This window comes from Coregonus clupeaformis, chromosome 14 (genome assembly GCF_020615455.1).
Source record: "Coregonus clupeaformis isolate EN_2021a chromosome 14, ASM2061545v1, whole genome shotgun sequence".
In the NCBI taxonomy this organism is placed as follows: domain Eukaryota; kingdom Metazoa; phylum Chordata; class Actinopteri; order Salmoniformes; family Salmonidae; genus Coregonus; species Coregonus clupeaformis.
Window position 1 is genome coordinate 44,544,127 of NC_059205.1, and position 23,241 is coordinate 44,567,367.

At 40.8% G+C, this 23,241-nt stretch overlaps 1 protein-coding gene across 4 annotated transcripts in view; it reads left to right on the plus strand.

The window, feature by feature from the left end:
* Positions 1 to 5,717: 5,717 nt before the first annotated feature.
* Positions 5,718 to 23,241, plus strand: part of LOC121580856 (GRB10-interacting GYF protein 2) — a 35,558-nt gene continuing 18,034 nt past the window's right edge. For 3 of the 4 annotated variants that reach the window (XM_045224833.1, XM_045224834.1, XM_045224835.1), the window contains exons 1-8: positions 5,718 to 5,791; positions 18,151 to 18,202; positions 18,418 to 18,571; positions 18,806 to 18,901; positions 19,086 to 19,197; positions 21,695 to 21,803; positions 22,068 to 22,108; positions 22,243 to 22,275. In XM_045224833.1, the coding sequence (XP_045080768.1) occupies positions 18,165 to 18,202; positions 18,418 to 18,571; positions 18,806 to 18,901; positions 19,086 to 19,197; positions 21,695 to 21,803; positions 22,068 to 22,108; positions 22,243 to 22,275 (583 nt within the window). In that variant the 5' untranslated portion in view covers positions 5,718 to 5,791; positions 18,151 to 18,164. Of the gene's footprint in view, positions 5,792 to 6,891; positions 7,478 to 18,150; positions 18,203 to 18,417; positions 18,572 to 18,805; positions 18,902 to 19,085; positions 19,198 to 21,694; positions 21,804 to 22,037; positions 22,109 to 22,242; positions 22,276 to 23,241 lie in introns of those variants that run through there. The other variant, XM_045224832.1, reaches the window with a different exon arrangement.

Here is a 23,241-nt window from a genome sequence, read left to right on the forward strand (position 1 = left end):
CACTGAGGCTAGGAAACACTGTCACCACCGATAAATCTACGATAATCGAGAATTTCAACAAGCATTTTGCTACGGCTGGCCATGCTTTCCACCTGGCTACCCCTACCCCGGCCACCAGCTCTGCACCCTCCGCTGCAACTTGCCCATGCCCCCCCCCCGCTTTCCTTCACCCAAATTCAGATAGCTGATGTTCTGAAAGAGCTGCAAAATCTGGACCCCTACAAATCAGCTGGGCTAGACAATCTGGACCATTTCTTTCTAAAATTAGCCGCCGAAATTGTCGCAACCCCTATTACTAGCCTGTTCAACCTCTCTTTCGTATCGTCTGAGATCCCCAGAGATTGGAAAGCTGCCGCGGTCATCCCCCTCTTCAAAGGGGGTGACACTCTAGATTCAAACTGTTACAGACCTATATCCATCCTGCCCTGCCTTTCGAAAGTATTTGAAAGCCAAGTTAACAAACAGATCACCGACCATTTCGAATCCCACCGAACCTTCTACGCTATGCAATCTGGTTTCCGAGCTGGTCATGGGTGCACCTCAGCCACGCTCAAGGTCCTAAACGATATTATAACCGCGATCGATAAAAGACAGTACTGTGCAGCCGTCTTTATCGACCTGGCCAAGGCTTTCGACTCTGTCAATCACCGCATTCTTATTGGCAGACTAAATAGTCATGGTTTCTCAAATGACTGCCTCACCTGGTTCACCAACTACTTCTCAGATAGAGTTCAATGTGTCAAATCGGACGGCCTGTTGTCTGGACCTCTGGCAGTCTCTATGGGGGTGCCACAGGGTTCAATTCTAGAGGCCGACTCTATTCTCTGTGTATATCAATGATGTCGCTCTTGCTGCTGGTGACTCTCAGATCCACCTCTACGCAGACGACACCATTTTGTATACATCTGGCCCTTCATTGGACACTGTGTTAACAAACCTCCAAACGAGCTTCAATGCCATACAACACTCCTTCCGTAGCCTTCAACTCCTCTTAAATGTTAGTAAAACTAAATGCATGCTCTTCAATCGAACGCTGCTTGCACCCGCCTGCCCGACTAGAATCACTACTCTCGGCGGGTCTGACTTAGAATATGTGGACAACTACAAATACCTAGGTGTCTGGTTAGACCGTAAACTCTCCTTCCAGACTCACATTAAGTATCTCCAATCCAAAGTTAAATCTAGAATCGGCTTCCTATTTCGCAACAAAGCTTCCTTCACTCATGCTGCCAAACATGCCCTCGTAAAACTGACTATCCTACCGATCCTTGACTTCGGCGATGTCATTTACAAAATAGCCTCCAACACTCTACTCAGCAAATTGGATGTAGTCTATCACAGTGCCATCCGTTTTGTCACCAAAGCCCCATATACTACCCACCATTGTGACCTGTACGCTCTCGTTGGCTGGCCTTCACTACATATTCGTCGCCAAACCCACTGGCTCCAGGTCATCTATAAATCACTGCTAGGCAAATCCCCACCTTATCTTAGCTCATTGGTCACTATAGCAACACCCACCCGTAGTATGCGCTCCAGCAGGTATATCTCACTGGTCATCCCCAAAGCCAACACCTCCTTTGGCCGCCATTCCTTACAGTTCTCTGCTGCCAATGACTGGAACGAACTGCAAACATCTCTGAAGCTGGAAACTCTTATCTCCCTCACTAACTTTAAGCATCAGTTGTCAGAGCAGCTTACCGATCACTGCACCTGTACACAGCCCATCTGTAATTAGCCCACCCAACTACCTCATCCCCATATTGTTATTTATTTTGCTAATTTGCACCCCAGTATCTCTATTTGCACATCATCTTCTGCACATCTATCACTAAAGTGTTAATACTAAATTGTAATTATTTTGCACTATGGCCTATTTATTGCCTTACCTCCATAACTTACTACATTTGCACACACTGTATATAGATTTTCTATTGTGTTATTGACTGTACGTTTTGTTTATCCCATATGTAACTCTGTGTTGTTGTTGTTTTTATCGCACTGCTTTGTTTTATCTTGGCCAGGTCGCAGTTGTAGATGAGAACTTGTTCTCAACTGGCTTACCTGGTTAAATAAATAATAATAATAATCCATTATTTGTTCGACCGAATGGGAAAACGTCTGTGTGAGCATTTGAAATAAGATCAGGATCAAACGAGCAGGATCAAAAATATTTGCAAATATCTTTGATACAGATGTTATTAGCAACTTCTGGGATAGCTAGCTAGCTTTAGCTTGGTAACGTTACCTAGCTAGCACCAATGCAACTAACGTTAGCCTGAAAACAATGACCAATAGAAACTGCAGTCATTTTCAATATTATTAGCAATGATTTAGGAATCCATGTGAGTAAGTATTAGCTAGGTAGCCACTTGAACTTGAAATTGAACTTTAGTTCATGAAAATAACTAGCTAGCCAGCTACTTAACCCTGTTGCTCAAAGCTAACGTTATAAGCAGCCAGTAAACTTAATCTGGCTGGTGAGGCTTGACCGGACCCGGTTATGTGTTGAAAATGTATAAATGACTAAAATGTAAATGTAATGTGTTGTGAAAATAGCCACAATAAGGATTAGCCACAATAGTGGAATTTGCGGTTTGCCTTCAAAATAAAAGTACTTATTTGAAAGTGACGCAGAAGGTTACAATTGGTGAAATCATGCAATATTTAGACTAGACAATGTTAAACAAGGTTGGAATGTGGAGCAATGAAATGCGGTATCAGTCTACTCGGTGACACCCACAGAACACAACTGTGAAGAGTTTACGCAAATATTAGCGTTGTAGCTCTTTTCGCGGGACTGTGACTGTGTGAAATCACCTCCCCAGTCAGCCTATTGTGCGTATTGACATTCATATATCAATGTACAGCCTTACCTAAGGATTGGGGATCAATGAAATGGGGTATCAGCCTACTCAGTACCAAGAGCTTTTTCTCCAACGTCCTCCTCAGAGTTATCAAACTCCAAAACAGCCAGGTTGTATTGTTTTTCCTCTGGAATAGTGTTCAATTCACATAGTAGGGTGACTGGTACAATACATGTGGCTCAATTCACAGTGGTTTCAGAGCCCCGCAATAAGAGCTACGACGCTAATGTTCTCTGGGTGTCACTGAGTAGACTGATACCCATGTCATTGATCCATAATCAAGATGTAAGGCTGTACAATGAAATAAATATGCCCCCATTGCTATTCTAAAGTCTAATACATCCAGTGTAATTTCAACAATTATTTTATTTTGTTGAATTTATATAACAACAATCCAACCCCGTTTAGCATGATCCATGGCATAATTTAACTATTTGTATTCATTTGCATCACTGTCAATTACATACTTTTATTTTGAAGGCTAACCGCAAATTCCACTATTGTGGCTAATCCTTATTGTGGCTAGCTTCACATAGGTGGGTCCGACCACCATTAATCAAATAAGAACCGTTTTATACATTAGGGGTATTTTAGATGATGACACCTAGCTAGATAGTTAGCTACTGAAACAGATGATGTCGTTTTGCTATGTTTTTGGGGAAGAACATTGTTTGCATCCATCAGCTAACATTAGCTAGCTTTTTTTATGACCAGCACTGTCCAGAGCTTGGGGAAGGGCAGGTGCGCGAGACTTTACCAGCATCATAGTATTGTATCGATGAGTCGTTGTGACATATGAAATACGAGTGATAGTGTAATCAATGCGTAATAACTACGTAAAAAATGTATGAACGTTTAAATTGTTATGTGCTGTCATATTTAGATCCTGATTGGTCAACAAGCTTATTTGACACGTCAAATACTGTTATTTGACGTGTATCTTTTTTGACGCGCAAAGACCCAAACGGCGTTCCATACTTTCCTGTACTTTCCTCCGGTGTAGTTTTTCCTCCGGTGTAGTTTTTCCTCCGGTGTAGTTTTTCTCCCGTAGCAAGTTCAAATGCAAGTTTACCTTCAAGCAAAACATTAGGAAATGTAGCTGGCTACATTCTTTCTATGATAAACATTATAAATATGATGGCCATGCATCGTTTTTGCAACAACAACAAAAATACATTGTTTTTTCATTGTAAGCTAATCATATGCAGGTGGACTTCAGTTGTCATCTGATGAAAAAGATTTTCTGCCGAATGTGTTACACTAATGTATTTTGTGTTTAGAAAAACTATAGTTGCACGCCCCTTATCACACTATTGAAGCAAAAACCCAATTTTAACTTTCAATATAAAACGTACTGTAGGTGAAATGGTTTAAAAAGCAGTTTTTTATGGTTTGTATTTTGAAAATACAGATTTCTGGACGATAATGCGACCCCTGTTAAATATGTAGTGCTATCTAACCAACAAATGTGATTGTGCAGTGATTTATTGGTAAAATTAGAAAAATACACGTTCCCAATTGCACCTGATCAACAATGTTTCTGAACAGACCTCAACATGCCATGGAATCCTTGTTAGCTAGCTAGCCAGCCAGCAGCAGCACAGTGCAATGTGCTATGGACACCCCAGCCCACCAAGTCAGAAGCACCATAACTTTTAACCAAGTAAATTAGACTTAAGTTTTCAGTATTGCCACATAGTATACTATTTGCTATTACACTATCTATCATGTGTAGCTAGCTTACTAGGCTTCGATTAGGTATAGGTTGTTTTGATAGCACATGCAGCTCTAGCAAGCTTGTTAGCTTGTTAGCTTCCAATCGTTGAAACGTGTTAATCTATTGACCCACTTGTCATTAATTACATTGAAATACACGGGGTACGGTATATGTATATGTGTTGTTAGTTACTGCTAACTGTTGTCAACTTAATATTTATGTTTACTTGTTGGATTCCTTACCGTTGTCCGATGATAGCAACCGCTCTCGCCTAGCGTCGATCTCAAGTGTCGCCCGCGCATTCAAATTACGTAGCGCTAGCTAGCTAAGCAGTTATCGCACTTTCGTTTCTAATATTGACCACTAGATGTCTGTGACACCACAAATAACATCTCGTTAGTCGCTATCTTTGATACGTATCTTTGGCCTAAACCAAGTATTCCATCATGTAAGAAAAACGTGTATATCCTTTTTTTTGTGTTCATTTTAGGATTGTAGGCCGTCAGCAGTCATTCATATTTATCTTTGAATTTACAAAGTTTTCGTTCACAAGATCATGACAGGGCAAAGTTAAACTATAACAGGTAATTCATCTGTACATGTAATCAGAGACGAAGAGGTGAACTCTGATGTGTATCAAATCAAATTGTATTTGTCGCATGCTTCGTAAACAACAGGTGTAGACTAACAGTAAAATGCCTACTTATGGGCAGAGAAAAAAAGGGAAATATATACACGGGGTACCAGTAACGAAGTCTATGTGCAGGGGTACGAGGTAATTGAGCTAGATATGTACAAGGTAAATAATAAACAGTAGCAGCAGCGTATGTGATGAGTCAAAAGAGTTTGTGCAAAAAGGGTCAATGCATGGATTTGATAATGTTATGTATGCTGGATGTTTACAATCATGCATACATAATCAGATGTAATTATGTAACTTCTACAATATTTGGTCAAAATAAGACTAACATAAGATGTTATTCTGCCATAGTTTAGTCTACACGTACAGAAATCATACAGATACATTCAGTACGATTTGTACTTTGCAAAATATGCATGTCAGCGAATCTTCTTTGGCATGCGGGTCTTTATCGGGATATGTATTGTCATGTGACCCATTCTCAGCCATCTTGTGGAAACGGAGACAGCGAGAGAGCCACACACAACTCGAATACAAATAAACCCTGTGCTGTCAGTAAAAGCGGAGGTAAGACAGCGAAGATTAAATGCACAGTTTTGCTATAAAATAAAGCTAAACTATCGAAATAAGTATTCACGGTGCTAAATAATCCAGTTTGAGCTAATTCAACGCGTTTATCAGTGTTGTTATACCAGCATGTTTGCTTGGCCTTGAGGCTTCGGTCTCAAGTATGTGGTGGCACCGCATTGGATTCGGAGCGAGATGGGAGGTATTTCAACGAGAACCTCTTGTGGCGGAAGAGTCGTAGGCCGCACGGGGGTTAAGCATTAACTCGTGTCAGCTCACAGTACTTCTGTGCGATTTTGTGACAGTATGACTCTTTGATTGTTTTCCTTTTGAGAAACTTAGCGTTTTCGTAGAAATTACTGATCAGTAATCGATCGTTACTAAAAGTTTTGTAAAACAAAGTTCTCTAGCTAGTTATGACGACCAGTTAGCTCGGGTTACTGTTCTAGCTTGTTATATATATATATATATATATATATAATACATTTGAACTGCGTATCATTATTTATGGTTAAATAAAGTAGCTACAACGTTAACTATTTTGCTATATCAACTTGATTAATTAGCTAGCTAGCTGTCATGCAGTTACTTAGCTAGTTAGCTTGCCAAACAGCTTGGGAGCACAGTTGCACATTGTGGCTAGCTACTAGTTGGTATTTTAAATGTTGTGTCAGAAGGTTAGCCGACATTTGTTTAGTTGGCTAACGTTAGTTTAACTTATTTTACAGCTAATGTCTGTCATTATAACGTAAATTAACATATCTAACTTGCTAACGTTAGCCAGCTGTATTTGCTAGTTTGGATTGCCAACTCACTAGCTAGCATCTAGCTAGCTAACGTTACGTATGGGAATGTGTGTCAGTCGGATTATCAAGCTAATAATGGCCAGCCATATGGAAAGCTAACGTTAGTTAGCTGCTAGCTAGCTACTGTAGCTCATGTGTTGGAATCAATGAGGTAAACCTGTATATACATAATTGTTTGTAATAGCTTATGAAGCGTTTATGCAATTTATGAAACTTATTTAAGAAGTACAGTTTGTTGCTAGCCAGACAGCTAATTTGTCAAGTTCCTTATCTTATAATAACGTGATACAATATTAAGACATAACAGTTAGACATGCATATAGAAATCATTTGCGCTTGACATTGATAGTCAGACTACTTCTAAACCTAGCTAGTAGTACATTGTGTCCATAATCCATTTTAACTAGCCAACAGTCCAAATATTAGCTACTGAAATGTGTAGGTAGGTTGAAACTTGCATTTCTATCAGTCACAACTAAGCCATTCATAGACGCTAACTACCTTCAGCCCTATTGACTATAATATAGTATCTTCTGGCCAGGAGAGTTTTGTTAAGAGCCCCGACGCTCATTCAGAACGTTAAAAACGCATCACTTGCGGTACTGTTTTGGAACCCCAAATCAAATCTTTAATTAAAGCAATAAATAATTTCCAAAAAACGAAAGGTTCAATTACTACACAGCTTTATAGCGTTAGGGTTCCCACACGGCCATATTTCCATGTTACAGCGCTTGTTTACAGAAGACGGAGGCGTAACTGTTCTAATTAGCCATCTGCGTCTTGAACACCTGTGTGTAAACGGAAGATGGACGCCTCAAACGTGTTGTCACTGAAAAATACTCTAGGCTGCAACTGTTAAAACCGGTTAAAACAGTGTACAGTAAGTGTATATTTAGCATTTTAAATTATTTTGATGTGATGTGAAAGTAGAGGGCTTTATGTTTCTAGAACCTTACCGCAATTGCGAATTTATTCATGTTTAGATGGAGTTTTTGGCTGCCAGAGCCAATTCGCCTCTAAACAGAACATGTAAGGTCCTTGGACTATAAAGAGTAACGGACTAAAAGGAGTAACGTTAGCCCAATAATGGACTAAAGGAGCCTAAGTCACGACCTGAAGTTACAGGCTACTGACAGTGACGTTATACATTGTCTAATCAATCATTTGTGACTAGTCTCCATTCTTCACTATGGGTGTTGTAGTGCAGGATCTTTACAGAAGTTGACAGCTTGATCTTTTTTTGTCACCATAAATAATCAATTCAATTCTAAAGTTGATTGGTTGAAGTTCAACCACCAATGCTTCCTATTTATTGTATAGCTAGCTGGCTAGCTGTGGTTTAAACATAAATTTTGGCTAACTTAGGGTCGTTATATCTAACTGATCTGTGAACTTTAGCTACAGTGCCTTCAGAAAGTATTCATACCCCTTGACTTATTCCACATTTTGTTGTTTTACAGCCTCAATTGAACCTTTTCTCTCACCAATCTACACACACTACCCTATTTACATAAGTATTCACACCCCTGAGTCATACTTTGTAGAAGCACCTTTGGCAGCGATTACAGCTGTGAGTCTTTCTGGGTAAGTCTCTTAAGAGCTTTGCACACCTGGATTGTACATTATTTGCCCATTATTATTTTCAAAATTCTTCAAGCTCTGTCAAAATGGTTGTATATCATTGCTAGACAACCATTTCAGGTCTTGCCATAGATTTTCAAGTAGATGTAAGTCAAAACTGTAACTCAGCCACTCAGGAAATTCACTGTCTTGGTAACAACTCCAGTGTAGATTTGGCCTTGTGTTTTAGGTTATTGTCCTGCTGAAAGGTGAATTAATCTCCCAGTGTCTGATGGAAAGCAGACTGAACCAGGTTTTCCTCTAGGATTTTGCCTGTGCTTAGCTCCATTCCGTTTCTTTTTTTAATCCTTAAAATTTCCTCTGTCCTTAATGATTACAAGCATACCCATAACATGATGCAGCCACCACTATGCTTGAAAATATGGAGAGTGGTACTCCGTAATGTGTTGTATTGGATTTGCCCCAAACATAACGCTTTGTATTCAGGACAAACATAATTGCTTAGCCACATTTTTTTGCCTTATTACTTTAGTGCCGTGTTGCAAACAGTATGCATTTTTTTGGCATGTTTTTATTCTGTACAGGCTTCCTTCTTTTTCACTCTGTCAATTAGGTTAGTATTGTGGAGTAACATGTTGTTGATCCATCCTCATCACAGCCATTAAACTCTAACTGTTTTAAAGTCACCATTGGCTTAATGGTGAAATCCCTGAACGGTTTCCTTCCTCTTCGGCAACTGAGTTAGGAAGGACGCCTTTATCTTTGTAGTGACTGTGTGTATTGATACACCGTCCAAAGTGTAATGAATAACTTCACCATGCTCAAAGGGATATTCAATGTCTGCTTTTTTTATTTTTACCCATCCACAAATAGGTGCCCTTCTTTGCAAGGCATTTGAAAACCTCCCTGGTCTTTGTGGTTGAACCTGTTTGAAATTCACTGCTCGACTGAGGGACCTTAAAGATAATTGTATGTGTGGGATACAAAGATGAGGTAGTCATTCAAAAATAATGTTAACACTATTGCACACATCGAGTCCATACAACTTATGTGACTTGTTAAGCACATTTTTTATCCAGAATTTATTTAGGCTTGCCATAACAAAGGGGTTGAATACTTATTGACGCAAGAAATTTCAGCTCTGAAGTAGTATTTTTTTTGTAAACATTTAGAAAAACATAATTCCACTTTGACATTATGGGGTATTGTGTGTAAGCTAGTGACAACAAATATATATTTAGTCCATTTTAAATTCAGGCTGTAACACAACAAAATGTGGGAAAAGTCAGGTGGTGTTAACCCTACTCCTATTATTTCTGCGGCCCCGTGAAAATCTAACTTAATAAGAAAATCCCCATCAATATCTGTCTAAGCCAGAGATGTTTTTTTTTGCATGGGCTGTGTCCCAAACCACCGCATTCGCCGATATCGCCCTTCCGCACCTGCGGTGAAAGTTGGCAGAGCTAGAGTGGATTTTGTCAGACCATGAGACATCCCGAAAATCGGTCTTCTCACAAATTTCTGTAGCGGCAAAACGGTTTGGCCTAAAAAAAACTTTGACCCCTCTGTGGAAAGATGACTCTGTTTTGCTCTACGACCCCCACAAGCGTCACAAGACTCATCTGAAGGTCCCCGGTACAAGTAAAACAAATTAATGGACGTATATATGGAGATAGTTTAGTGCTTTAAAAAAATGGGCTAAAAAAAATATAGTTCAGAACAAACTTCCTTTTACAATTTTTTGGGGGATCATGTAGTAAATCTGTTATTCAATCTGTTTCTGTGGGCTAATAGCAGTAATGCCAAATTCAATGTATCATCAATTTTTTTCATATATATATATATATATATTATTTTATACCTTAAGGGTCTTTAAAATCAAAATCAAATAGCTAAATGATCCTTGGTATGACCATATTAAAACAATTCCATATGTTGGCTTAGTCAACCAAAGATAAGAGGTTACAAGATGTGTTGGGTATGTTTTCAGTAAGCATGTTGATGGGGGTGTGTCGTCTACCATCATTCACTTCCTGAAGTTTACTCAAAAGACGAGGGAACCATCCCTTCACCGCGTTTTGTTATAATTTCTTTGGTCTGACAGACGTTTACGTGACAACCAGAATGCATTGTATGTTGTCAACAAATACATAGCCGGCAGTTAGCTTAGCATTAGCTCATCATAATCAGTACAACCTTCAAAAAAGTATGTTACAATCTATGCAAGAATCGTAATGCATCGTTTGTCACTAGTATTGAAAACGTGAATAAAACAGTAAATACATTATGCTCCATACATACATACATACGGTGTGCTACAGTAGAAACAACACGATATACAGAAACTATAATGATAAGGACGTTTCTTTGATAGGAACGCACACATGTCCAAAGTTATTATTAGTAAGCAAAATAACAATGAAGGCAATGCGGGTGCCAGCCTGGAAAATGTGCTAGGGGGGTACAAGTTCGTGCAAGTTCTGAAGTTCTGTTCTGACTGGAGATACGTGATCTGGGGAACACTGGAGAAGTGCTTGGGCTCTCGTTGAAGAGGGAAGTTGGTCCGGCTCCATAATGCCTCAAACATAAATTGTCGTCAACAGTGAAATGGGCTATTTCTATGTGTATTAATGAGGAAGCGGAACACGCCTCAATTAAAACTGTTAGAAAATAATTAGACATTGACAAGTTGAATAATTAGCAGGTAGCATGCCTTGGTTTGAGAGCAGCGTGGGTTAATTGTCCTGTTGCGTAACAATCACATTTTGGAACAGTGATCAAGCTGGAGTGACCGTTAGAGATATTTGGAACTCACACGTGAAAAGGTTCAAATGGATGCCAAACAAAAACCATTGATTTCAAACCATACTCGCACAAGGACTAGCTTACTTTGAACAATTTACAATTAACATTTCACGAAAGCACATTTACTGGAAGAATTATGGTAACGGAATCATCACATCATCACTATCATCCCAGAAACCCTGGACCCACCAATTCGCATACCGTCCCAACAGATCCACAGATGACGCAGTCTCTATTGCACTCCACACTGCCCTTTCCAACCTGGACAAAAGGAACACCTACGTGAGAATGCTGTTAATTGACTTCAGCTCAGCGTTCAACACCATAGTGCCCTCCAAGCTCATCACTAAGCTAAGGAACTTGGGACTGAACACCTCCCTCTGCAACTGGATCCTGGACTTCCTGACAGGCAGCCCCCAGGTGGTGAGGGTAGGCAACAACACATCCACCACGCTGACCCTCAACACGGGTGCCCCTCAGGGTTGCGTACTTAGTCACCTCCTGTGCTCCCTTTTCACCCACGACTGTGTGGCCACGCACTGCTCCAACACCATCATTAAGTTTGTTGATGACACGACGGTGGTAGGCCTGATCACCGACGACGATGAGACAGCCTATAGGGAGGAGGTCAGAGATCTGGCAGTGTGGTGCCAGGACAACAACCTCTCCCTCAACGTGAGCAAGACATTGGAGCTGATCGTGGACTACAGGAAAAGGAGGGCTGAGCACGGCCCCATTCACATCGACAAGGCTTTAGTGGAGCGGATCGAGCGCTTCAAGTTCCTTGGTGTCCACATCACTAAGAACCTATCATGGTCCAAACACACCAACACAGTCGTGAAGAGGGCACGACAATGCCTATTCCCCCTCAGGAGGCTGAAAATATTTTGCATGGGACCTCGGATCCTCAAAGTTCTACAGCTGCACAATTTGAGAGCATCCTGACTGATTGCATCACCTCTTTGTATGGCAACTGCTCGGTATCCGACCGCAAGGCGCTACATAGGGTACTCTTTCTTGCACAGGCTCGATGTGCACTCATTGGACTCTAACCACACACACAAACGACACTGACACAGCAACACAACAACATTGATGCAACACACATATGTTCAGATTCCTTCACACACTTTACATACTCTGCTGCTACTTTGTTTATTATCTATGCATAGTCACTTTACCCCTACCTACAGTTGAAGTCGGAAGTTTACATACACTTAGGTTGGAGTTATTAAAACGTGTTTTTCAACCACTCCACACATTTCTTGTTAACAAACTATAGTTTTGGCAAGTCGGTTAGGACATCTACTTTGTGCATGACACAAGTAATTTTTCCAACAATTGTTTACAGACAGATTATTTCACTTATAATTCACTGTATCACAATTCCAGTGGGTCAGAAGTTTACATACACTAAGTTGACTGTGCCTTTAAACAGCTTGGAAAATTCCAGAAAATGGAATTAGAAGCTTCTGATAGGCTAATTGACGTTTGAGGCAATTGGAGGTGTACCTGCGGATGTATTTCAAGGCATACCTTCAAACACAGTGCCTCTTTGCTTGACATCATGGGAAAATCAAAAGAAATCAGCCAAGACCTCAGAAAAAATTGTAGACCTCCACAAGTCTGGTTCATCCTTGGGAGCAATTTCTAAATGCCTGAAGGCACCACGTTCATCTGTACAAACAATAGTACGCAAGTATAAACACTAACTTTAAGCATCAGTTGTCAGAGCACCTTACCGATCACTGCACCTGTACACAGCCCATCTGAAATTAGCCTACCCAACTACCTCATCCCTATATTGTTATTTATTTTGCACCCCAGTATCTCTATTTGCACATCATCTCTTGCACATCTAGCATTCCAGTGTTAATACTAATTGTAATTATTTTTGCACTATAGCCTATTTATTGCCTTACCTCCATAACTTGCTACATTTGCACACACTGTATATATATTTTCTGTTGTATTTTTTTTGACTTTGTTTTTTTTACCCCATATGTAACTCTGTGTTGTTGTTTTTATCGCACTACTTTGCTTTATCTTGGCCAGGTCGCAGTTGTAAATGAGAACTTGTTCTCAACTGGCTTACCTGGTTAAATAAAGGTGAAAAAAATTAATGGGACCATGCAGCTGTCATACCGCTCAGGAAGGAGACGCGTTCTGTCTCCTAGAGATGAACGTACTTTGGTGCGAAAAGTGCAAATCAATCCCAGAACAACAGCAAAGGACCTTGTGAAGATGCTGGAGGAAACCGGTACAAAAGTATCTATAGTGGGGAGAACAAGTATTTGACACACTGCCGATTTTGCAGGTTTTCCTACTTACAAAGCATGTAGAGGTCTGTCATTTTTATCATAGGTACACTTCAACTGTGAGAGATGGAATCTAAAACAAAAATCCAGAAAATCACATTGTATGATTTTTAAGTAATTAATTTGCATTTTATTGCATGACATAAATATTTGATACATCAGAAAAGCAGAACTTAATATTTGGTACAGAAACCTTTGTTTGCAATTAGAGATCATACGTTTCCTGTAGGTCTTGACCAGGTTTGCACACACTGCAGCAGGGATTTTGGCCCACTCCTCCATACAGACCTTCTCCAGATCCTTCAGGTTTCGGGACTGTTGCTGGGCAATACGGACTTTCAGCTCCCTCCAAAGATTTTCTATTGGGTTCAGGTCTGGAGACTGGCTAGGCCACTCCAGGACCTTGAGATGCTTCTTACGGAGCCACTCCTTAGTTGCCCTGGCGGTGTGTTTCGGGTCGTTGTCATGCTGGAAGACCCAGCCATGACCCATATTCAATGCTCTTACTGAGGGAAGGAGGTTGTTGGCCAAGATCTCGCGATACATGGCCCCATCCATCCTCCCCTCAATACGGTGCAGTCGTCCTGTCCCCTTTGCAGAAAAACATCCCCAAATAATGATGTTTCCACCTCCATGCTTCACGGTTGGGATGGTGTTCTTGGGGTTGTACTTATCCTTCTTATTCCTCCAAACACGGCGAGTGGTTTAGACCAAAAAGCTCTTTTTGTCTCATCAGACCACATGACCTTCTCCCATTCCTCCTCTGGATCATCCAGTTGGTCATTGGCAAACTTCAGATGGGCCTGGACATGCGCTGGCTTGAGCAGGGGGACCTTGCGTGCGCTGCAGGATTTTAATCCATGACGGCGTAGTGTGTTACTAATGGTTTTCTTTGAGACTGTGGTCCCAGCTCTCTTAAGGTCATTGCCCAGGTCCTGCCGTGTAGTTCTGGGCTGATCCCTCACCTTCCTCATGATCATTGATGCCCCACGAGGTGAGATCTTGCATGGAGCCCCAGACCGAGGGTGATTGACCGTCATCTTGAACTTCTTCCATTTTCTAATAATTGCGCCAACAGTTGTTGCCTTCTCACCAAGCTGCTTGCCTATTGTCCTGTAGCCCATCCCAGCCTTGTGCAGGTCTACAATTTTATCCCTGATGTCCTTACACAGCTCTCTGGTCTTGGCCATTGTGGAGTCTGTTTGATTGAGTGTGTGGACAGGTGTCTTTTATACAGGTAACAAGTTCAAACAGGTGCAGTTAATACAGGTAATGAGTGGAGAACAGGAGTGCTTCTTAAATAAAAACTAACAGGTCTGTGAGAGCTGGAATTCTTACTGGTTGGTAGGTGATCAAATACTTAGGTCATGCAATAAAATGCAAATGAATTACTTAAAAATCATACAATGTGATTTTCTGAATTTTTGTTTTAGATAAAAATTACAGACCTCTACATGCTTTGTAAGTAGGAAAACCTGCAAAATCGGCAGTGTATCAAATACTTGTTCTCCCCACTGTATATCCAAAGTAAAACGAGTCCTATATCGACATAACCTGAAATGCCGCTCAGCAAGGAAGAAGCCACTGCTCCAAAACCGCCATAAAAAAAGCCAGACTACGGTTGCAACTGCACATGGGGACAAAGATCATACTTTTTGGAGAAATGTCCTCTGGTCTGATGAAACAAAAATAGAACTGTTTGGCCATAATGACTATCGTTATGTTTGGAGGAAAAAGGGGGTCGCTTGCAAGCCAAAGAACACCATCCCAACCGTGAGGCACGGGGGTGGCAGCATCATGCTGTGGGGGTTCTTTTCTGCAGGAGGACTGGTGCACTTCACAAAATAGATGGCATCATGAGGAAGGAAAATTATGTGGATATATTGAAGCAACATCTCAAGACATCAGTCAGAAAATTAAAGCTTGGTCGCAAATGGGTCTTCCAAATGGACAATGACCCCAAGCATACTTCCAAAGTTGTGGCAAAATGTCTTAAGGACAACAAAGCCCTGACCTCAATCCTATAGAAAATGTGTGGGCAGAACTGAAAAAGAGTGTGCGAGCAAGGAGGCCTACAAACCTGACTCCGTGACCCCAGCTCTGTCAGGAGGAATGGGCCAAAATTCACCCAACTTATTGTGGGAAGCTTGTGGAAGGCTACCCGAAACGTTTGACCCAAGTTAAACAATTTAAAGGCAATGCTACCAAATACTAATTGAGTGTATGTAAACTTCTGACACACTGGGAATGTGATGAAAGAAATAAAAGCTGAAATGAATCATTCTCTCTACTATTATTCTGACATTTCACATTCTTAAAATAAAGTGGTGATCCTAACTGACCTAAGACAGGGAATTTTTACTACGATTAAATGTCAGGAATTGTGAAAAACGGTGTTTAAATGTATTTGGCTAAGGTGTATGTAAACTTCCGACTTCAACTGTACATGTACATATTACCTCAATTACCCCGTAACCCTACATGTTGACTCGGTACCGGTACCCCTTGTATATAGCCTTGTTATTGTTATTTTATTATGTTACTATTTTTCCTTTCGTTTTATTTAGCAAATGTTTATTTTAACAAACTCTGCATTGTTGGTTATGGGCTCGTAAGTAAGCATTTCACGGTCAGGTCTACACCAGTTGTATTCGTCACGTGACCAATAAAATTGGGTCTCTGATCTGTACTATACAAAAATAGTGGCTATTATTGTAATGAGCTCTACCCCCAAACAAGTCCACATTTGTGGCGGCCTAGGGAAACCCTTCACATTGTCAAATTTAGACTTATTTTTTATAGTTCTGAAAACTGCAAACTGTCCCAAATCCAGATATTTTTCAATATCTTTATCAGAACCAGATACATATATTTGAATTGGAGGCACAATGGACAGTGCATTCGGAAAGTATTCAGACCCGTTGACTTTTTCCACATTTTGTTATGTTACAGCCTTATTCTAAAATTGATGAATTTCAATCTACACACAATACCCCATAATGACAAAGCAAAAACAGGTTTTTATACATAAAAAAAAAAAAAAAAACTGAGATATGACATTGACATAAGTATTCAGACCCTTTACTCAGTACTTTGAAGCACCTTTGGCAGCGATTACAGTCTTGCGTCATCTTGGGTATGACGCTACAAGCTTGGCACACCTGTATTTGGGGAGTTTCTCACATTCTTCTCTGCAGATCCTCTTAAGTTCTGTCAGGTTGGATGGGGAGCTTCGCCTCACAGCTATTTTTAGGTCTCTCCAGAGATGTTAGATCGGGTTCAAGTCCGGGCTCTGGCTGGGCCACTCAAGGACATTCAGAGACTTGTCCCGAAGCCACTCCTGCGTTGTCTTGTCTGTGTGCTTAGGGTCGTTGTCCTGTTGGAAAGTGAACCTTCGCCCCAGTCTGAGGTCCTGAGCGCTCTGGAGCAGGTTTTCATCAAGGATCTCCCTGTACTTTGCTCCGTTCATCTTTCCCTCGATCCTAACTTGTCTCCCAGTCCCTGCAGCTGAAAAACATCCCAACAGCATGATGCTGCCACCACAATGCTTCACCATAGGGATGGTGCCAGGTTTCCTCCAGACCTGACGCTTGTCATTCAGGCCAAAGAGCTCAATCTTGGTTTCATCAGACCAGAGCATCTTGTTTCTCATGGTCTGAGAGTCCTTGGGTGCCTTTTGGCAAACTCCAAGCGGGCTGTCATGTGCCATTCACTGAAGAATGGCTTCCGTCTGGCCACTCTACCATAAAGGCCTGATTGGTGGAGTGCTGCAGAGATGGTTGTCCTTCTGGAAGGTTCTCCCATCTCCACAGAGGAACTCTAGAGCTCTGTCAGAGTGACCTTCTGGTTCTTGATCACCTCCCTGACCAAGGCCCTTCTCCCCCGATTGCTCAGTTTGGCCGGGTGGCCAGCTCTAGGAAGAGTGTCTTGGTGGTTCCAAACGTCTTCCATTTAAGAATGATGGAGACCACTGTTCTTGGGGACCTTCAATGCTGCGGAAATTATTTGGTTCCCTTCCCCAGATCTGTGCCTCGACACAATCCTGTCTCGGAGCTCTACGGACAATTCCTTCGACCTCATGGCTCTGACATGCACTGTCAACTGTAGGACCTTTTATATAGACACGTGTGTGCCTTTCCAAATCATGTCCAATCAATATAATTTACCACAGGTGGACTCCAATCAAGTTTTAGAAACATCTTAAGGATGATCAATGGAAACAGGATTCACCTGAGCTCAATTTCGAGTCTCATGGCAAAGGGTCTGAATACTACTATTTCTGTTTTTTATTTATTAAATGTGCTAAAATTTCTAAAAACCTTTTTTGCTTTGTCATTATGGGGTATTGAGGAACAATTTTTTTACATCCATTTTAGATTAAGGCTGTAACGTAACAATGTGGAAAAAGTCTAGGGTCTGAATACTTTCCGAATGCACTGTACATTTCCGTGCAATTATGAACTGTCAACAACAAATCCTTATAAAGAAAAGCGTTAAAGATCTATTTGATTTGACTATATACAGTACATGGCTCTGGCAATTACCCAAATAATTGGTATAATGTACCTGAGAGATGAAAGGGTGATGCAATAATTGTCACCATCTAATGACCTTTTTAAATCAGAATTTGGGTCTGTAATCCAAATGCCATCAGCAGACCTATTAGTGGTTGCGCTTTTGTGTGTTGATCAAAGGATGTTGAATGATGTCCTTGCATTTCATTACACCCATAATAAAATCTGCTATATATGTGTATGTGACCAATAACATTTGATTTGATTTAAATACCTTTACAATAAACATATTGCATTGTATAAGGCTAATCATTTTGGCCCTTTCCTTCCCATAGAAGTTCTAGGAAGAATGGCAGAAACTCAGACACTCAACTTCGGACCAGAATGGTTGGTATAGCATGTTAATATGAAATCTTCTTGAGCTGAAATGTTGTATTGAATTAAGAGAACAATCAAGTTGATTAACAGCGATCTGGGTTGTTATACTGGTTTGTCTTTTGACACCTGGTGCAGTGGTGTCTCACATGTTGAGGCCTTCCAGTTGTCCTCTAAATTTCACTTTTGTTTTTTTGTCGTTTTCTTTCTGTCCGTTTCTTCCCCAGGCTCCGGGCCCTGTCTGGGGGTGGCCATGGGGGTGGTAGCAGCAGTAGCGTTGCCACCTCACCACCTCTCTCACCTGCAATGCCAAAGTATAAACTTGCAGACTACCGCTACGGGAGAGAAGAAATGCTAGCACTTTATGTCAAGGATAGGGAGGTGAGGCAAACTAATTCTGATATGTGTTCTAAAAGGATACATAATTGGCATACAAATAAAGTGACTGGTATCGGCATGTTCTGAAAAGTGCTCCAAGATGAAATTTAGATTAATCCTTTTGTGGATTGAGATTTCTTTAAAATTCAAATATATAATGCCATCTTCCTGTAATTTGTGTATTAAACCTGACATTGCAATGGCTACTTGCTCATACCTTTTCTTTCACCTTATCAGATCCCTGTAGACCTACATGATAAGGATTTTCTGCCCATTTTACAAGAGGAGCCCCTGCCACCACTGGCACTTGTAGCTTTTACAGAGGAAGAGCAGGTTGGTGCCTTCGCTGTTCAAAAATGAGGCCATGTTTAGAATGAATATGCAAAATTAAGACTACACCTTTCTCATTGTTCTTACCCATTTGTTTGTAACCAAATATAGAGAATTGTTGGTTATAGACGTGTCTGCCCCCCACCCCCCTCTCTCTTTATCCTCTTGCTCCCTCTCTCCCCCACAGAGAAATTTTTCCATGTCTGTAAACAGTGCCGCTGTGCTCAGGCTGATGGGAAGAGGAGGGGGTCCGGTTGGGCCAGGGGTGCCGAGGGGTCGAAGTACCTCACGGGGTCGAGGTGAGGAAAGAGAACTATTGTCTCTTTGTCCATCTCAACAGTCTGAAGTGGCTTCCTGTGCTTGTGTCCTCTTCATCTGAACTAATCAGAAAAACAGACTAGGTGAACTGTTAATTTCTTTCATCATGTCAATGCAGGTAAAGGGTAGGAGACGAGGAAACTACTTTAGACTATTGACTGTTGAGACTAGGGCTGTTGCAGTGACTGTATTACCGCCACACCGGCGGTCACGATTCATGAAGGCAGTCAAATTCCACGTGACCGTTTAGTCACTGTAATTAGGCTTCTCCAAGCTCTGATGTTGCTGATGGTCATTAGTAGCCTACCAAACTTGCTAACTGCTTTGTACTCAGCACTCTATTGTCCCTCTAATCACTCTGACATCAATGCAAATGTTTTCGAAAATCTAATCAAACACTTCATGAGAGCCCATGAGCTCATGTTGCGCAACATTTCAATAGGCTATGCAATTGCGCATGAAAACAGAGTGATGGCCTCTACTAAAAATAGGAGAATCAGCGTTCTATAGGCTAGGCCTACTATATTTATTTTTCAACTTTCCTAATATTAAGCACATTGCTTATATTTACAACAGGAGTATAGCCTACCTGCCTGGCATGAAAATAAAGCGTCCTCCATTCGCTATTTAAGTGCGTAGATGACATGTCTTTTTTCCCGCTGCCCCTGTTTCTCACATATAATATTTTGTATATGTAAAGACAAGATTAAATCAAGAGTTGTCTGATGTGTGACAATATTAGTCTATCACTTGTGAATTATATATTATCACTTGTGAATGATGCCCAACATAAGAAACAATACCTTTTTTTGCGACTTTTTCAAATCATAGTCGCACACCTCATGTAGCCTAGCCCATAGGCCTATGTGTTTTAAGGTTTGTATCACAACTAAAGTGGCCAAATAACTTTTTTAAATTAAGCTAATTAATCTGCTTTACTAGGGGTGTAGAGCCTAACTGGCATACGTAAGCAGCACATGAGTTTCAAGTTCGAGGGAAGATAATTTTCACCATAAAAATGCACCTTTATAATAAAAACATTATACATGCATAATTGCATTTGCGGTCACAAGCTAAACGTTCTGATCTGTTGCGTCAGCCACATTGCGTAACAATGTTTTTTTTATGCTAGTGGTTGTATTAATTTGGGATCTATCGCATCCCACCGCTGTCCCAGACTATGTTTGGAATATTTATTTCTCACACAGAATAGAATAGGTCGACCTTTGTACTATGGGGGATAGTAGATTGACATTTTGCTGTTCATTAGGCCTACTCATCTTGTTGGCTGACGAAAAGTAAATGTGGACAGTTCTTCCAATATCTTCAATATGCACATCGGAATTGGATAAGGACACGCGCAGTTGCGTCCCCGATCTGTCTGTCTTCACTTGTAGCCTGTGAGAAAGACCCGATCACATGATGGAGCGCGCAGCACTCAGGGAGACGGGCACAACGGCCACTGGCCGCAAAAAGGCATGGATTTTCTTATGGTGCATTACGGCCACACAAAGGCCATGCCGCCGTGAAAGTCTAGGCATTATCAAGTGCTTGTCAAATTGTGAATATGTGACTGTACAGCCTGCGCAAAAAACTAAGCAGAGCTCATGCCTTTCAAGCGACTTTATTCAAATCATCATTAGTCGCATCATGCAGCCTTACAATGTATTAAAAATCTAAACATATAGCCCAACGTTTGTAGAACTAAAGTTGCATTAATAACTCTAAATTAATCTTTGTTAACCGCTCAACACAGAATAGCCACATGTGCGTACTCCCTCAAATCGTTTTGAGAAAATATCCTTTCTATTTTAGTCAGCTATGTTCAATTGTATTCTTCACACTACAAAATAATGCCACGGAATTCTAAGCAAATCTTGTCTGCTAAATGAACTAGTTTAGTCCACAGCCATTTGGCATAGCCAAATCAGGACCTAACATAAGGACAACTCAGAGTATGCTATGACTACATTTTCTTCATATCATGCTACTTTAGATGTCTAAAATAATGGCTTTATTGTGATGGTGGATTTATTATACTTTTTTAAAATGTAGATGTTCCAAAGGTCAGCATCAGTGGCTTGTAGGCTATGTGTAGAAGCCAGGAGATGCTAAATGTTTGTTAATGAACGGTCAATTACTGAGAGACCGACAGTTACTTGCTTGACAATCACCGGCTGACTAAATTTTGTGACCGCCACAGCCCTAGTTGAGACCAGTGATTTATATATAGGTGGAGACCCGCCCCTAAGAATCTTAACAATCTTTTGCCAGCTGCACAGAAGGGATGGAACAGTAGTACCGGTACTCTGTTAATAGGCTTGATAATGCTCCTGTCAGCAGAAGCTATCGCAGCTGGTTGAATTCATTTTAACCAGCTAGTTTCAACATTAAAGTGTAGTGTGTGTGTTTGAATCCTTTTCGACTGTAATGTGAATTGTGAATTCAAAAAAAGTATTTAAAATGTGTGTCTGGCAGGTCGGGGTAGAGGAGACGGAGGGTTTTACCAAAGAAGTTTTGATGACGTGGAAGGAGGCTTTGGCCGCGGGGGCAGGGAGATGCACCGCTCCCAGAGCTGGGAGGAGAGGTAATGGACTATCCTCACTGGAGGCACGAGCGTGTAACTGGAATCGTCACGCACGTTAACCTTTGACGTCAATGCATGATTTATGCAAATGTTCCTGTTAAGTGGGTGCGTCTTAAGCTGGGTTCCAGGCCAGTGGAATGAGAATGATCGAATTGTCATGTTTTTGGTCATATCTGTCTATATTTGACACTCTGCATGCTCAGTCATTCTTTTTTTCTTTTCTCCTTTTCAAAGTCATGCTGAGTCTATTTTCTCCCCGTCTAGGGGAGACCGAAGGTTTGAAAAGCCAAGTCGAAAAGAGACAGGTTTGTGCCAATACTTGCTCATCACATAATCAATGATGTTTAATGTAATATACATAATGCCGTTTTTAAAGCATTTACAGGTAATGTAATGACTTTGCGCTTTCTCTCTCTCCTCGGTTCCTTTGACTTGGCAGAAGTTGCTCCTACCCACTTCCCGATGAATCATAGTAAGTTTACCCTCTAGGGGCCTCATTTATAAATCATGCGTACTTACAAAATAGACCCCAAAATGTGCGTTTGCCAGTTTTCACGCAAAAGTTGGAATTTATAAAAACAACTTGACGTGAGAATGTGCTTTCCTCCCCGCAAACTTTAAACCATGCGTACGCACAGTTTCTAGTGGTTGAAGTATTGCATTGCAAGAAGGCAGAAGTAGCTTAGTAGCCTTGTGCAAATGGGGGACTATGATGACACTCTTATTCATAACAACAAAACAGGTAGCTCAATATAAGTTGCCATTAGTGAGAAGCGAAAAGCCATTTATTTTATTTTTGCATTCTAAAGTAATTAGAAATAGGCATCTATTTCCTATGATTGATTTCATTTCCATGATCATTGAATAATCAATTCCTCACCTTTTCATACTGGTGAAATAGCCTATAGGCCAACGGCAAGGTAGGATAGGCTACCGTTCGTTCCATCTCTCATTTAATTGGACCTACTTCACAGTAGGAAATAGATAAGCTATTTCAAGTATTTTGCTCTATGCGATAGAACATTCACCTTTTCATTCACCTTTTCAATTGACGTTTGTAGGCTACGTCCTGAATACTGTAATTTCTCGAGTTGACAATATTTAATTTATAAACATAATGCATTATACATATATCATAACCATTGCAGAATAAATTCCTCACCTTTTCTGGCCATGATGAGTTCATATTCCCTAAGTGGCCATAACGCAAATGACCATGCACATCTCTAATGTAATTGGGCCTATTAGATAGGCGATGATAATTGAACATTCTTGCTCTATGCATCCGAAAGGGATTATAACATACAGTAGAATTTAACAGATGAACACAGTTGATATTTTGCATTGAAATGTGTAGGCTACCACTAAGTAAGCCTACTGTAGTATTCATTTCTTTCCTAGTAGACAATGTTTCAGAATTCGCGGGCAGTGCAACATA